A 17,002-nucleotide genomic window follows, 5' to 3' on the forward strand; every position below is an offset into this window, starting at 1 on the left:
TTCCCGGGTTATCCCCGGGCTCAGCTTTTCTCCAAATGGGTATGAGGGAAGGACTTTTACAAGGTGCCACTCTGGTGTTGCAGGAAGGGGATTTGGGTACTGTCAGCACAGTTAAGCTTTCTTCAGAGGAAAAGGCTTTCTCTGCTACACAGCATACTAAATAGCTGCTCTTGCACGGGCCTTGTCCTTACTGTCACTCTCCATGGAAAGACCATGAAACTGGCTACCATCACCTACTTAGTGTGCCAAGCAGGAAAGCTACCTTTTCAAGTGAGCACATCATCTGCCCCAAATGTGTGGGCCTGTACAATTAATTATGTGTATCTTGAAAATGTTATTTGGTAAAATGGAAAATATGGAAGTCAAAGGTGCCTCTGTCAAAGTAAATAGAGCTGCTCTGCTGCATAGTCAGTGTAACCGAGGTCAACCCCCTCACGGGTTACTTCATCTTCTGACATTTTTGGTCTCTGTTTCTACTGAGGGGAGTAGTTAATTGGTTTAATAATATTCAATATCCAGGTAAACCCTGCAGATTTTTTAATTTTTTTTCTGCTACAAAACAGGTGTGCCTTCAGTTAAAAAGAATGAACAAACAAACAAATAAATAAATAGGGAACCTGGGCATAGGAGAACAGACTCAGGCCCACTTTAGATACATTTAGAGTTGATACCAGTACTCATTATTTTATTACTTTGGTTAATCACATACAAACTGAATAATCAGAAAACAGCTGCATGACACATATTCCAAATTCTGTTGCTCAAGGACTTTCTCAGAGACAAAATTTGCCTCTATAACCAGAATATCACAATCAGCAGACAAGCAAAAACTTGAGATTCACAAAAGTTTGGGGGAATATAAATGATCACAATATTTCCACATACATTATTTTTCCTGCAATTCTCAATTAAAAATATTTCTAAAAGTAATAAATATTAATAAATACCAAATGTACAGTCAGACTCCCTTTTACAGTAAAATAACCACTTTTTTGTTTGTTTTTATTTTTTGTTGTTGCTGTCCACACAATGCGAAGAAAAACATTTAACTCAAAAGAAGAAACCTGGCTTCCTTTGAGATTTAACTCTGCAGGACTTTACTTAGAAGCAGTTATCACACCAGTCCAGCCACAAAGGACACAAATATATATCTCCTACCAATTATAATCTTTACATCTTTCACTTATGAAAAAATTTACCTTTTCTGAATGAATATTTGCCTGGGTGTTTTTGGTAGTTTTGCCTCACTGAAGAAAAAGTAGGCCTGCTAGAGAAAGCTGTCTTTATCTTTTATGTTATTTGACCTTCATGATAACTACATGAACTGTAATTGTGCATCTTAATCTCAAAATTTGAGGCTACCTTCATTAGCTTAGTCATCCTTCCTGGCTCCCTCAAAGTGGGGTAGCAGAATGAGTCACCTAGCTTTTGTTTCCTTATTCTTTTGGTTTCCAGAGCTTGTTTTGGTGTCAAACAAGGTTTAAACACCCTTTACTTGTCATTTCCTTTATAAAATGCTTTTGCTAAAAATATGTAGCTCTGTAGCTCTATCCCCCTTACTGAGATTTAAAAAAAAAAAAAAAAAAAAAAGTGCTGCCTGTTCTCAGTGGAAGCAATATATGATGCTCATGTTGGAGGATGCAGATGAACAAAAAGTGGTGAACCTTAGGCATTGTACAAGTATTCTGCAATTCTCTTCCTCAAGGATCTGCTTAACCCTATCAGCCAATTAGCATGTTTTTAATTTGGTGGCAGCTTTCTATTCTCATTAGTGGCTCATATGCCTATTGGCTCATGCTTCCAGGCCTCACACTTCCTAACCCTGGGGTTTTCTCTCCCAAGGCAGCTTTTCACCTTTTGGCTTTTCCAAGTCTCTGTTTAACTGCAGGCAAGTTTTATGTGTTACTTCTCCATAGGCCTCCACATGTTCCAGCTGCACCCAACGCTGATGTGAGCAAGGTGAGACAATGAGTCAATGGGTAGAATAAGTGACTGAGCACAGAGCTTTGAGTAAGATTTTTTCCATATCTTGACAGCTTTGAGCCAGTATAGGTTTATGGAGAGTGCAATCATAGTTTTTCAGAAAAAAAAGGCTGTGCAAATCAACATATTTGTGACAGTAACTACCATAAAACAATTTAGATTTTATACAGACATATTTTGAAAATGTCTGGAAGACAAAAAGAGAAAATAATGTATTACATCAGTACAGACAATGCAAATATGGTTTACAATAAAAAATTTTGGATCTATCATTTCATACAGTTTTCAAATGCAGCATTTTCTACTTACAAATTTCTAAATATGCATAAATTCTATTATGAATACTGTATCTGGGACTTGATGTGTCAGCAACAATTGCACTGCGGTATAAATTTTATAAATTCTCCTCCTCCTAACTGCACAACATGATACCTGGAGACAAAGATGGTAAGGAATATGAACAGTTTATTATGTGAAGGAGAAGGATGCCAGGATATCAAAAATTTGTTGTTGGTAGGTGACGTTTACCAAGCCATTAATAAACCTTTTCTTTACATGACAGTGCACATTTTGCAATCAAATCCCAGTCCCAGGCCTATATCCTTTGTCTTTTGCTTTTTGTTGAACAAGTACAGTTCAACAGAGGTATCTAATATCACTAGCATCAGCTCTCATTGGGAATCCTGTAGGATTTGAAGTGAAGGGAAGCTTCAGTTTAACCTTCTACCCTCACCTCATGTGCAAAGCCCTGGACAGAGAGGCCATGGATCTCCTCCTGCACCTAGGCATAGCCGACCTGAACATCCTTCTCTTTTGTTCAGGAAGGGAGCCTGGAAGTCCTCACAGTGTGCAAATGCCCATTGAAACCAGAAGGTAATTCTGTTTTCAACTCGCATTTTCTACCTTTGGAGTTTCATTGCCTGTGAAGCATATGAAACAACTGAAACTTTGGGAACATGACTATACCTCAGCTCTCAAGTCTATCACCTCCATCTTCAGCATTATGAAATTGTTATTATCCTAACAATTAATATAGAATTTCAATAAAATCAATCAGAATCATTTGTTTCACTTCTAACAGTCTTGTTTAAAGGAATCTAATGAATTTTCATTAGCCATAGTTCATATAGTTGCAATACAACTGGAATCAAAACTGATATCAGATTTACTGGTAATAGTTTCAGTTCTGACTTCTCAACTATTCCCTGGGAAAATATCAAAGGATAACTGAATATTGTATAATCTCAGTGATTTTTATTGAGTGTAGTAAATTTGTTCTTTCCATTAAATCCCGGCACGTGGAATCATGGTACCGAATGATCACCATATTTTTAAAACCAGTAAGTGCATAGCCCTTGAGACTGCATAAAAGAGAAGAAAACCTAAAGGTGAGGGGACTCAAAGCTAAAGGCAAACATTAAAAAACTCAAATTTATTATGCTGTCAACTGCACAGTTTTCTGCCAATCACACAGCATTCAAATTGGTCCCATAGCTTTATGTCTCTTAAATTGCTAGCAGTGTTGGCTCCCCACAGAAATGAGGAGAAATGACTTTCTAACAGCTTCAGTTCTCTCTTCCTGAGCTCAATGTAAAATGTCTCTTTCCCTCTAATGACAACAGTTTTGGATCTGCTAATCAAATGGATATACAGCTTTTATACCATTGTCATATGGTGGAAAGCTATATCTATGCAACTGACAATTACAAAAAGCAGTGGCAGGATCTGCCAAAGGAGTATTAATTTGCCCATGCTTGCTCTTCCCTCCTCGTTGGTTTAAGATCATTTGGTTTCAGTGACTTAGAAAAGGCTCTGGACCTTCACGTCTGGCCAGACAGGATCTCCCAGGCCATTATGACAGAGGGGTATTGTTGCAGCCCAAATGTTGAAGCCCAAACTTCCACCAAGGACCAAAGTACATATGATCTAGCTACCTGTAACCTCTGCATCATCAGTGGATAAGCTTGGTAAATGGGATGTGCTAGAAGAGAAGCTTAAAACAGCCACATTTTCTTAAAGGCAGAGTTTGCGAAATGTAGTTTGGGGAACTGAATATTTCTGGCAAGTTTTTTCAAGTTTCCTTACCATCAGCTTTAATTTCCAAATCGTGCAGCTATTTGGCTGCTAAAGTATTAAAGCTACAGCTGGGGTAATGGTTAAAAATAAAATAAAATACAAAGTATCTGCTTATTTCAGTGTATGTTTTATGCCTTCATTCAGACCCCTGTATCTTGCCATATTTTTCCCAGCATGCACTGGCAGGATACTTAGGAATCCAAAACAGAGATAGGCAGCAGGTGGGATTTTTGAAGGCATCTGAAGAAGTTAGGCACCTGACCCTTACAAAAGTGATACACAATCATATTTTAAGTATAAAAGAGGCCTCTTGTTACAGTTAGTAATATCATACTAAAAACTTTCCAGGACATGTCTGTAGAAAGATGGGAGACCGGAATGACAAGTGTTACATATGATGAAAAAAGAGGCAACTCAGATACTTCAGTGGGCAATATGATAAGAACAGATATTCTTAAATAAAATCAGTCTGATTGACACTGCTTTGGAGTATAAGATCTCTTTACTTTCCTTGCAAATTCCAACTTGGTAAAAGGAAAACCCAGATTTTAAGAAATAAATATTTTAAGACTTTAAGTGTCATGCTAATTTGCAAGGCAGCATTTACTTTCTTTCCTTTGCTCTCAGATCACATCCAGACCTCGAAACATCAGATAATAACTATCTGCAACAAAATGAATCAGAAGCATTTGGTTCACTGAATGTCTTCATTTGGTTTCAGAATGTTTTGATTACATAATCAAATGTATTTTTATTTCATGGGTCACATGATTAGTCTTAGGTACCTTAATAATTTTAATTCTTGAGAACAACCAAAAACCAAGTCTTTTGAAGTTGCAACTTGACCATATTTCAAAATATGAGGTACAAGAAATAGGTACAAGATTTATTTATTTTTTTTTCTTTTTTTTTCCTTATGTAGTGATGCTTTCTGAATGAATTCTAAGTGAATCCTTCAATCAGTTTGGTCTTAATTTAAAAAATTCTTAAACTTAAAAAAAAATCTTGAAAACAAATCTAACTGACTACTTGAGGACAGGCAGATGTTTAACCTAGACTTCTCCTGCTAACTTTTGGCCACTATACATCAAGTCTGATGATTTGATTTGAGATGCTTCTGCTAGAGAAAACCTTTGAATGCTGAAGGCTAACTCCTAGTTCTGTCCCAAGCTTTGCCATTACAGGAACTGTATCTATTGAATTTATCTCGATAATTTTACATAAATAAGAACTAAGGCTCATAAAACAGGAAAACAAATTAATATAGTGCTTGTATTTGAACAGTACAGACCTTCATTAAAACAATTCCCAGTACCAAAAGAGGACACATCTATCAGAAATGCATCTTTAGTGTATATTTTTAACTTCATATTTAGAGAAAAGCGGTATATTTGCAATACCTATCACTTGCTGAAGGTCAAAGTCAAGTTATACTTTGGGAAGAGGCACCTAATAACTAGATAAAAGCAAATGACATCATTTGCAAAACCAATCACCGAGTCATAATAATTTTCACTATCCATAAGACTAAAAGATTTTTCAGATATGTCTTTAACCAGCCACATATGTCTTGCATTAAACCTACTAATTACAAGTTACTGAAACTTGCCTAATCAGTATATAACATCTCACTGGAAACTGATAGTCAAGGACACCTAGATCTTCACCACAACCAGAGAACTATTTATAAATAACCTCACCATTCAAATTAACAAATTAAAGTTGCAGAATATTGTTGTATTATCATTAGAAAAATCAAATGCATACACCTTTTACACAGAGAGATCACACCAAATTATTGTTAAAGCAAGATACAAATGCTTTGTGTAATATCATATAGGAATTCAGACTTGACATCAGAAAGAAAATGCTTTTGATATCTGTGACATTGAATAACACTTTAAAAAACTCCTTTTATGCTAAATTTCTGAGTTGGAATACATGTTGCTGAATTCAGTTTCCTTCCATGGTACTTAACCAACATGTTCCAACTGTAATCCCCATAATTGTGCTTCTTACATAAAATCATAAATAAGATGCCTAATATTTGTTTTCTCAAGAAATTGAGACTGCTGTATTCTATTTTTATCTGAACAATCACAATTGGCATTTTTCTTCTGTTAAAAACACATGGCACAGAAGATTAGTTCTATACCATCAACAGGCTGACTTGAAAAATATAAATATATACTGTATTTATATATGTGTGTATATATATACACTATCAACATTCACAATTGAGGATTTGAACATTTTTATTGAAATTACTTTTTAAGAAAAACTTCTGTTGTGACTTCAAGTCCACATAAAGCATTGAGAATTTTCAAGTAAACTGTGTGAAATAGGGCTCCTTAAACCTAAAGAAAATATACTGGTGAAATATATGGGAATATGGTGGGTGTTTTTTGTTGCCATTGTTGTTTGTGTGTGTGTGTGTGTGTTCTTTCTCTCTCTCTCTTTTTTTTTTTTTTTTTAATGTACATGTTTTCAGATCTCCAATTTCCACCAGTTATAACTTGCAAGTTACAAAAACTAAGAGTTATCTGGAGTCAGTGTTTCCTCTCAGCAGGCTGCTGCAAGCAGAGTTCACTCCCAGAAGAAACTATTGGCAAATTATTCTCAAGGTGATGATTGATGAGATGACTTATGCTGTCAAAGACACGGTCTTTTGTACGAACCTTCAAAAAAAGGATGCAAGAAGACAAGTTAAGGAGCAAAATATTTTTTCTCATAACTTTGCACCAAAATTCTCTAAAAATAAAATGGCACCATTAATTATATCTTTGAGACAGATCCCTCTTCCATTAAAAGCAGTGGAAATCTGGCTGTTTACTCTCTGTGTATTTGTCTCTGACTCTCCTTAGTCTCTCCAAACGGATACTCAGCAAGATACCTATGAGCTATTCTATTACTATTACTTTTGATGAATAGGCCTGCCTGAAAAGTTTCCACACAACATTTTGTTTCACTGTAATTTGGATTTTTAGACCAACTTTTTTTTTTTTTTCTTTTCCCAAGAAATTACAGGTTGCTTTTAGCTACTTCCACCTTTTTATTAAAAAGGGATATCCATCCAGGGATGGATGTTAGAACATCTCTGTGCATTTCATCATCTTTGTGTTTTCCTCAGCAAAACCCTTATTCTTGAGATGCCAGAAAAACTTCTCTGGTGTCCACTGGGAAATTCCCATCCCCTGAAAGTGAATCACCCACCACTTGTGTTTGGCTTGAGTTTGCATAGTGCTGCATCGTACATGCTTGGGCCTTTGAAAGTGAAACGCTTTAGGGTAGGGAATGTCATTTTTTTCCTAGACCATTTACCAGTACTCTGCACTGGAATCCTGCTAAATGAATTATTACAGCTGTAATAAGAGAAAACTGATATTACAAGGTAAAACAGTTAAAAGTTAGGGTAGGCCAAGACCTAATTCATATTAAAAAACGTCTTTAATTAACTTAATTTAATCTTTATTATCTTTAATTATATAACCTCATCTCCCAGAACATTTCCTTCTTACGTTTAAAATAATGCATACAGATTCCACATCCAGAGCAAAGTTGTGATAATGCTTTTGTGTTGGGATAGTTCTACAATGTCTCAAGCAAAATTGTATGAACATTGCTCTAAAATGAAGCATGTCATCTATTCTCCTTGAATGCTTCTAAAAAGTCATAGAATAGAAAATAGATAATGACTTTTGTTAAAACTTTCAAAAAAACGATTTATGCTGTTAGTGGGCACCCTGCTTGAAATATTTCTGTCTTCACAATAAAGTTCTGGCAAGATTATGAGAATTTGGGACACAATGTCACAGGAAGAGAAAGCAGCAAACGACACCGACGGCAAATTATGCTATCTGCTGAGCCTGCGTTTAGCAGTGTTGCTGAAGAAAACCAGCTGGCTCTCAAGCTTTCTCAAACATACTACTTTTAAACATCACTTTCTGTAATTGTTCAAAGCTATATTTTTCAAAACTAAGATATCTTTAGAACATCAGGAACTTTCATTACCTATATTCAAACTAACACATTTTCAGCTCATTCAACTCAAGCGAGAGCTTTCTCACCCTCAGTGGTATGCACCATCACCGCTGTTCAAGCTTCACTCCTAAGCCCAGCAGAAAGCTTTCCTAAACCCAGCAGGAAGCCTTTACGCATCCCTTATCTAAACTAGAGATCTTTTGTGACCTGGATCAGAGCAGAAGTGGCAGCACACTTAACTGTTCTGGAAACACACCTTGGGGAGTTCTAACATGCCACTTGATAATTTGTATGAGAAATGACTTTCAAGCACTCTGTATAAACCAGTTCTTACAAATAATCACAGAGGCCAGGCAGGAGCCACTGGAGCACTGCTGAGGCTTGCCACATGCCAGCGTTTTATGAACGACTCTCCTCTCTGACAAGTCACAAAGAAGGCTGCTGAGGAGCTGTGTCAGGACCCCACAAATCACACAGACAGCTCAGCTAACCTAAATACAGATATGAAAACGCTGTCGTCACTGCGCGGTGCCTCCCGAGCTAGCTGAAGCTGCTGCAAAGCAGCAGAAACACTCGGCGAGCCCTGCCGAGATGGTGCACAGGAACCATCCCAGGCCTGGGTACACCCTGCCAGCGAGAGGAACAGCAGATGGCACATTTACTTTTTGGCTTCCAGAGCTCCTGGTGGGACATGCCCGCACCTTGTAGCAGCTATTTCTGAATTTATTTTGAAGGGGAAATTGTGAGACTCTCCTGCAGGGTCACAAAGCAGCCGACAAAATTCTGGAGAAGAAGGCCGCTCCCCGAAACGCGTAGGGCCTGGCGGTCGGGCCGAGCCCGGGAGCTGGCAGATGGCACAGAAAAAGTGTTAAAAACGTTCTTTGACTGCCCTCGTGTGGCGAAGGTAAGCAAGAAAGGAGTGTGTGGCCATTGCGGTGTTGTAGTCTGACGGACGGGCAGGCATAACGCGGTTGGTCTTCCTTCTGCAGGCGCCTCAGATGAAATAGATGCCCCAAAGCCACCTCCTTCCGGGAGTTTCTCGCTTACGTTCCGGCTTTTAAAGCTGTCCTTTAGAGAGGAAGAGGGGTTGCTATCTGTCAGCTACCAGGAGATAAGGATAAAATGTGTGGCAATGCTCTCTCAGGTGAGGCTCAGCTTCCCCAGAAGCACAACAGACAGCTGCAAAAACTGAAGTTTCTTTGCATTTGCTGTTCTGCTGCTGGGAAGCTTCATCAGCTAAAGGAGTGCCTGCAGCAAAGAGACGGAGCAGTTTTACCCCAGTGTGGCACGGTTTTACTCCAGTTGTCTCCTGGCCTTAAGAGGGGGAAAACATGATGGCCTTGGGGGCCTGGTCTGTGTCCTCACTGACAGAGTCATCATGTGGAAATTCCCAGCACAAACATGCTGGGACTTGCACAGCTGCCAGCAACTTCTCAGCTAGAAGACCAAAAAGGGGCTTAGCTATATATTTGACTAAGGCAATAATGTGGTGGCCAAAGCTTGACCTTGATGGGGAACCAGGACCCTGAGGCCTCCTGCAGATGTTATGCAGGAGGTGTTCTGCTATTCCTGAAATGTGCATGTAGGCATGCAGTATGTCTTCTACTAGACATCAGGAGAGAACTGGATGTGAGCACACCTGGATGTGAAGCTGTCATTCTGGTCAGTTGTGTCTAAGCTGTAAAAAAGTTTAAACATATTCAGAGAAAATACAGAAAGTCAGAAAGCGCCTGTGTTACTTGGTAATCAGCACTTACGGTCCCTTCTGGATCCACCAAAAGAAGATGCTTGGCTTGTCCATTTTGCATGCCTGTCAGCACATAGGAACCTGGATTTGTGGTACTTTTTCTCACGAGGAAATCTCCACATTTCTTTAACAGCTGTTCTGCTTCTTTCCTGCTCATCTCTCCTTGATACCAAGGCTCTGTACTTAGCTCTTCTGTTGTACTCCAGTCAGCAGCTCTGGATAAAAGAGGACTAGTACATTCAATGGAAGTGGATTTATTCAACACAGGCTCAGGATTTTGGTTCTTGAGGGCATCTTCAAATGGTTCTGCTTATAGAAATAGAAACACGTGCAAGATAATGATAATTCAGGGTTAAATCATGTTTGGAAAAAAAAAAAAAAAAAAAAAAAAAAAAAAAAAGCAATATTCCAGACATATTAAACTGGATATTTTTCTGTGTTATAGTCACTTTCCTTTATCTTTATGAAAGAAGAAAAAAAAATAGACATACTACTAAACTTACTGATCTGTCATGTATTAAGACTGAGGAGTGTACTATGTTAAAAATGTGTGTTATACACACAAAGACAGTGATAAAAATCAAGAGTGAATGTTGGCAGGAACTTTTGAAAGGTACTGATTTTATTTCAGTAATGGCTACTGTCAACAGCTGTATTTATGTGCTCTGGTGCAGGGCAAAGCTCTCTTTTTGTCTTACCAGTTACGTCAGACAGTTTCATTTAAAATAAATTGCATAATATGGGTACCCAAGGTCATTATAACCATATCTGGTCTCTCTTCAAGCAACATTTTCATTTATCCATTATTATATATTATCCATTATTATATATTCATTATCCATTACTGAGTCTCCAGCCCATGGGTAGGTCTGGAAAGGATCAGTCACTGTTATTACTCAGCTTACTTCTAACCTCAGCCTAGGAAGAATACTCTGGGACAAAGAGACAGGTTAATACCTTTATTGTGATTTACCTAATTGAAATTAGCCCTTGGGAAGTAATCTTTTAAACTTCAGCTGAATCCTGAACTCAGTGTTACTTTCCCTAGAGTGGAATGGAAAGAGGTGTCATTACATATCTCAACAGTCTTACAGAAATAGGAAATAGGTCAGTGTATGTTTCATTATGGGCTCTACTGACCTACCAGATGCTATCTGCACTTTTAGATTTTCATCTGGCCATCTAACACACATTAAAAAGACATATTGTTCTGTGTCCACTGGACTAACTGAAGAACATCTGGAGAGCAGTACTGTGAAGTAGTACACATGCTCGAAGTAGACTGCTCAGAAGCTAGGGGTATGTACCCCTAAGCCGTGCTTGTGTGGGGTAACTGAGAAGTTAATTTAACTCAGAGAGATAGAATACATACTTTGCTGTCACAGTTCAGATAATTCTTAAATCTAACTTGTATATATGTCTTCACTATGTTGCAGTAGGCACTACTCCACATGTTTAGCTTGACAATTCATGGACTTTGGGCTAGATGACATACTTTCTGATAATAGTTTTCCCTTATGATCCAATGGTCAATAAAGCCTAATGCAGGCTGCAAGATGAGAAATCAATTTGTCTTATTTTTAGGAAAAGAATGTGTATAATAAGCTTGTCCATGTTTTAAGGGCATGGCTGTTAGAAATTAAGGTTAACATCCATCATTTCAGTCAGCAGACTTTTCTCATTTTAGATCTATATTGATAGATAGGTGCACTCTCTAACTTTCTTGCCTCCCCCTTTCTTTCAGTTCAAAAATATTTCTATGCTGTGGTAATAGAGCCATATCTCATCAAAAACATACCAGAAAGACAGTTTCATGTAGACTGAAATAACACAAATGTAGATGTGTTATTTTATGAATAACATGTAGGCACCAACTTCTTCTTTCTCACTGCCTTTTAATAATATGAACTAAATTGAATAAATCATGTGTCAGCAATTGAATGGAAGTAAGATGAATAGAAAAACATGGAAGGTTTTCTATACAACGAATTGCTTTCCCCATACGTTTTGTTAAGTATCTGTTCATGGCTGAAAACATTGTATATGGGTAGCACCAGCATCAAAATTATGACTGATGCGTAAACCTTTATTTGAAGACTATAGCTGTGACACTGATTCTGGGAAAGCTGACTTCAAAGTTAAAACAAATGTCTTCCTATCCAGAGGAAGAGAGAATGTACTTTTACCTCTCAATTTCCTTGTTGCACAAAGTCAAATGCAGTATGCATTGACTTCCTAGGAACAAGTTCACAGGACAGGAAAGGAGCTAGTTCTCCAGTCAATCACTCCTTCACTTTCATGCAAGGCAGGGCTCTCAATTTATTTTCCTTCTGGCACAGTTACCCATGATGCTATGGATAACATAGACTGCAACTCAGCTTAACACAGATCTAATACAAACCAGCTTCAGATCTTTGGCTGCCCTTATTTTTATCTCAGTCAGATATGAAACCACCATGAATTCTAAAGCTCACTGTGACTTCACCAGGGATATTAAATTTCATCTGGAGAATTTTAGAATTATTTTTATACAGAATTAATACATAAAGTCTCTTGCTAGAAAGGCAGTGAAAAGGAAGGGAACTCACTCATGTCAAACAGATCCTTTCCTGGGCTACTGTCTTTGGTATTATCTGTGTTTCCAGTGAAGGTACTTTCAGCATCTGCCTCAAGTGCCAATAGAGCTTCCATATTTATATGCTGAGTGTTCACATAAGTTGGCATCTCTGCTGTTGGAGTTACTTGTGATCTCCCTTCCGGCACACTATAAATATCCAGAGATCCTGGAAAATTCAAGAGATGACGATTTTTTTTTTCTTTTTTGTCTTTTAAATAATAGTGTTGTTAGAATGAACAGATGATAATATCAAAACCCATCACCACAGGTTTAAAATTTCCTGGAATGGAAGATAGAAAGACAGTAATTGGTGGACCTAATAGAAAAAAAAATAAAAAATAAAAATAAAAATAAATTGCTGATGAAAGGAGTCATAGCAGTGTTTCAGTGAATTTTATTTTCAATTATTCAGGAGAAAAGAGATTTTTTATAAATCAAGATTGTGAGTTTCAAATTCACTGGGGACTCACTGGGGGAAAAAATGGAACAAAATTCCCAAATCAGTGCACATTAACAACAGACAACATATTCTGGCATTTAAAAAAAAAAAAAAAAAAAAAAAAAAAAAAAAAAAAAGTCCACCCAAGATATCTCAAAGCTGTCACATAAAGGTGGAGAGCATCAAATTTGATACAGATGTTTTGATGTGGTTTGCTTATAATTCATAGACAGCAGCAAAATGAAAATCATGCAGTATTTGCAGTATTTGATATGTGTAGATCCCAGATTGTATGCAGGCTTGTGCATTGTTCTACATTCCTAAAAAGCTTATGACTTTGGGCCCTACCTTTAGAAAATCCACTGTGGGTCAGATTTTATGACAAGACCAAAAACCTGTCTTTAAATACCATGAACTTTTTCAGACAGGTTTTTTCAGACAAGCTAAATAGCTGAATGTTCGGGGCAAATTTGTATATGAAGTGTTCTGAAAAAGTTAGGTTTTTATGAAGGTATGCATTTAGTAATTCATCCAGGAATAGTTACCAAACACTTTTCACTGATATCAACACCAAAATTCATGACAAAGGGGATCAACAAAGTGCAGCTCATTGACTTAAGTCTTCAAGGCATCAGACATTTGTGTGCTTTGCCCACCCAAGAGATCCTGCTACATTATAACCCAAACTGGTAAGACTCACCTTGCTTAACAGGCTCATGATGCCAGTCTTCATTGAATTTGTCTCCTAAGTGACGACTTTGGTAATAGATTCGCTCTCTTCCCACTCCTGCTGCAGACTAGAATGGACACATGTACAAAGAAAGTTGCAATTACCATTAAAACACGGATGTATTATGAGTAGCTTGGACAATTTCCTTGGTTGTATTCTGTGTACTCCCACTCTTTATTTCCGATTCATTATTGTGCCAGAATATACATCTCAGAAAAACATTTGTGTAGGAGTAGGACATTACTGGTGACCTTCATGAAAACTTCCCTCCTTCCTGCTTTTATCAACCCCTGCAGTCCCAAATGATACATCATCACCTTCAGTATGTTTGTCTCCACACAGGCAGCCCTGAAAAAATGTGGCTGGGAAAACCATTTCTCAAAAAACACACATAGGATCAGTAGACACGCCAAACACCCTCCAAATCATGAGCTGAAAGACTCACATTGCTACCAGGGAGCTCACTTAGATAATGACAGGAGTATGTTTTCTTCAGACAAGGCCCCTCTAGATTTAAACAGAGTTGGACGGGATCTCAAAACTCCTCTCAAGTGGTTATATGGATAGGAGTCAAACCTCTGACAGCAATGCTGGTAGAAATATCCAAGCTGGCTTCAGTTCAATGTGAGATGAAAGACCTACCTAGGAACCTGGCTAAATACCAGTTGCTGCTGAGTTATTAACATAATGCAATGTTAGTAATGACTGTATTAGATTTTTTAAAAGCTTCTGTATCAAATCGTTTCTAGTTTGTGTGCACTCTTAATTCGTACTCTCTGAGACAGATATGTTTCTTAAAAATGTAGTAACCCTCAGTGGGTTTATCTTCTTTGAACCCTTTTTTTTTTTTTTTTTTTTAACACCACGAAGAATTCAACTCCCTTTGCTCTGAACATGCCTAATTTGTTGTCTCCTAGATCTTCAATGACCATTAAATATGAAACTAGCCACACATTTACGTTCCATATAAATCCATCTTAAAATATATATATATATATTTAAATTACATATATATTATATAATATATATATATAAATTTTGGATCCATCAGCAAGAGGGCAGAGATGCAATTGCACTGACCTGAACCGTGTCTGCAGCAGTGGGAATCCTTGCTTTGAGTCTGGCATCAATGAAGCCACCAGGAGGGGGCATTTTATTTGGGATGTTGTTGTAATAGGGATGTTCTGCTGCCTCACTCTCTTCCTCCATCCATGACTCATCAAAACTTTGCACCCTGTAAGAAAGTGAGTGCTTGATTTTTGCCTCACTTGCAAAGCACTTACTTTCAGCATGTTAAGACTGCCTGTGAGAGGATCACTATTGCATATTATTTTGAAAATTCAGCTACCATCAGAGGTCAGGATCATGCAGCAGACACCCTGATTAGATAAATTTTCTCTAAAGCTCCCTTTACAATGGATGAAATTCTTTAGTCTAAATAAAGGATTTTTTTTACTTAGCTTTAAGGGTTAGTTTTAGCTTTAATTACATAATCCACACACAAACTCACAGTAGCATTTGTATTATTATTACTTGATTGACTTACTGAACCCTAAAACATTGTCTTTAATTATGTCTGTTTTATCACAACTGCAAATCTTGAAGAACTTCATGAAGTCAGGAGATAGGATCTGTGCTTTTCAGTCTACATTTAACAGTCATTTATACCATTCCAAAGTGAGTACAGAATGCTTCCAGATAGAAATAATAGCATTTAATATTCACCATGCGCTCATTTTACCCTTATGTAAGAAGTAGGATTTATTCTATTAGTGAGCATATACTGATCCATAATAAAAATAGAGATCTCTAAAGGAAACAGAAGGCTATGCCACAGCATTTTAAACCAATGCAAGCCAACAAATTTGACGTTACTCTAGAGAACAATGCAGTCAAAGCCTGTCTATGACACGTCACATTCCTAAAACTTTTACCCCATCTAATACCAGAAATAGTGAAGCATCATTGGTCACTTTGGAAGCCCAGCAACTCTAACTCACTTCATCTAAACTGACAGAGCTGCTATCACAGTAACAACTACGAGGAAATGTGACAAATAATATTCATTCTTGGCCATCCAACACTGCATATTAACCACAACAGAAAACACATGATCCTTTGAATAATTTCACTGTGAAATCCATATTTAGCCCATTCTTTTAAAATGACTCTGCTCGTTTCAGATTCATTAGGAAAGCCCTCCTTTGCTAATTCGGCAGAAATCTCTTTTTGAAGCATTTAAATCCTGTTCATCTCCAGCAAATTTGTCCATAGCACATTTTATAAAGTAAAAATAAAGAAGATTCTTTATCAGTCTTCTGCAACCATACTCACCTATCGTGGAAAGTAGGTATCTTAGAGGGGCACCTTAAGTATTGCTTAAATCGAAGCTCAAATGCCTGCCCTATGGTGCTGATGACATCCTGGGCAAGGCCATCACAGCATTCCAGTATATGACAAGCTACGTGAAAAAGATTGGCACATTCAAATCAATCTTTATATTAGAGTGGAATGCACTATGACAAAACACCTACATGTCAGGCATAACTGCCCTATTCATGGTATGTGCATTTCAGTAAAACCTGAAGCAGGCATGATGAATTTCAGACAATGGACTGTAAAGGTTAAATAAAATAGATATGGTGTGTAACTGCAACAGGCAAGAGCTCAAATCAGTTCCACGACTTTAGTAAGTTCAGAAAGACCGGAAACCCCATAAAATTCACACTTGTTATTAACTGAATGCATTAGGCTATATTAAAATTTTGAGCTCTAAATTGGGCTTATAAATATGTTAGTAGATAGCAAAAACAACAGCAACCTTAACTACTCCATGCTTTCTTTGCTTTCATTAATTTTATCCCCACTTTAATTTTATTTTAGGTGTGGTGGGATGGCTCCCATGACTGGAATGTTGGAATGGAAGGATACAGGCTTTTTAGGAAGGACAGGGAGGGAAGACGGGGGAAGATTACCCCCTCTGTCAATGAGCAGCTGGAACACATGGAGCTCTACCTGGGGATGGGTGAAGAGCTGACCAAGAGCTTATGGGTCAGGATTAAAAAGAAGACAGGGCTAGGTGACATTCTACTGAGAGTCCACTACAGGCCACTTGCCCAGGAAGATTGATCAGATGAGGCTTTCCACAAACAAGTAGAAACAACCTCAATATCACAAGCTGTGGTCCTCATGGGGAACTTCAACCACCCTGATATCTGTTGAAGGGACAGAACAGCAGGGCATAGGCAATCCAGGAGGTTCCTGGGTTGTGCTGATGACAACTTCCTTCTGCAAATGCTAGAGGTGCCAAAGAGGAGAGGTGTTATGCTGGACCTAATTCTCACCACCAAGGAGGTGCTGGTAGACAATGTGAAGCTCAAGGGCAGCCTTGGCTGCAGTAACCATGAAATGGTGCAATTCAGGATTCTT

At 37.8% G+C, this 17,002-nt stretch overlaps 1 protein-coding gene across 11 annotated transcripts in view; it reads right to left on the minus strand.

Moving 5' to 3' along the window:
- Window positions 1-657: 657 nt before the first annotated feature.
- SHC3 (SHC adaptor protein 3) overlaps window positions 658-17,002 on the minus strand; it is a 69,902-nt gene continuing 53,557 nt past the window's right edge. For all 11 annotated transcript variants that reach the window (XM_035309351.1, XM_035309350.1, XM_035309354.1 and 8 more), the window contains 6 exons: window positions 15,908-16,034; window positions 14,654-14,807; window positions 13,544-13,640; window positions 12,376-12,570; window positions 9,798-10,093; window positions 658-6,737 (listed from right to left, as the gene is read on the minus strand). In XM_035309351.1, the coding sequence (XP_035165242.1) occupies window positions 6,609-6,737; window positions 9,798-10,093; window positions 12,376-12,570; window positions 13,544-13,640; window positions 14,654-14,807; window positions 15,908-16,034 (998 nt within the window). In that variant the 3' untranslated portion in view covers window positions 658-6,608. The remainder of the gene's footprint in view (window positions 6,738-9,797; window positions 10,094-12,375; window positions 12,571-13,543; window positions 13,641-14,653; window positions 14,808-15,907; window positions 16,035-17,002) is intronic.

This window comes from Oxyura jamaicensis, chromosome Z (assembly GCF_011077185.1).
Source record: "Oxyura jamaicensis isolate SHBP4307 breed ruddy duck chromosome Z, BPBGC_Ojam_1.0, whole genome shotgun sequence".
Classification (NCBI taxonomy): Eukaryota; Metazoa; Chordata; class Aves; order Anseriformes; family Anatidae; genus Oxyura; species Oxyura jamaicensis.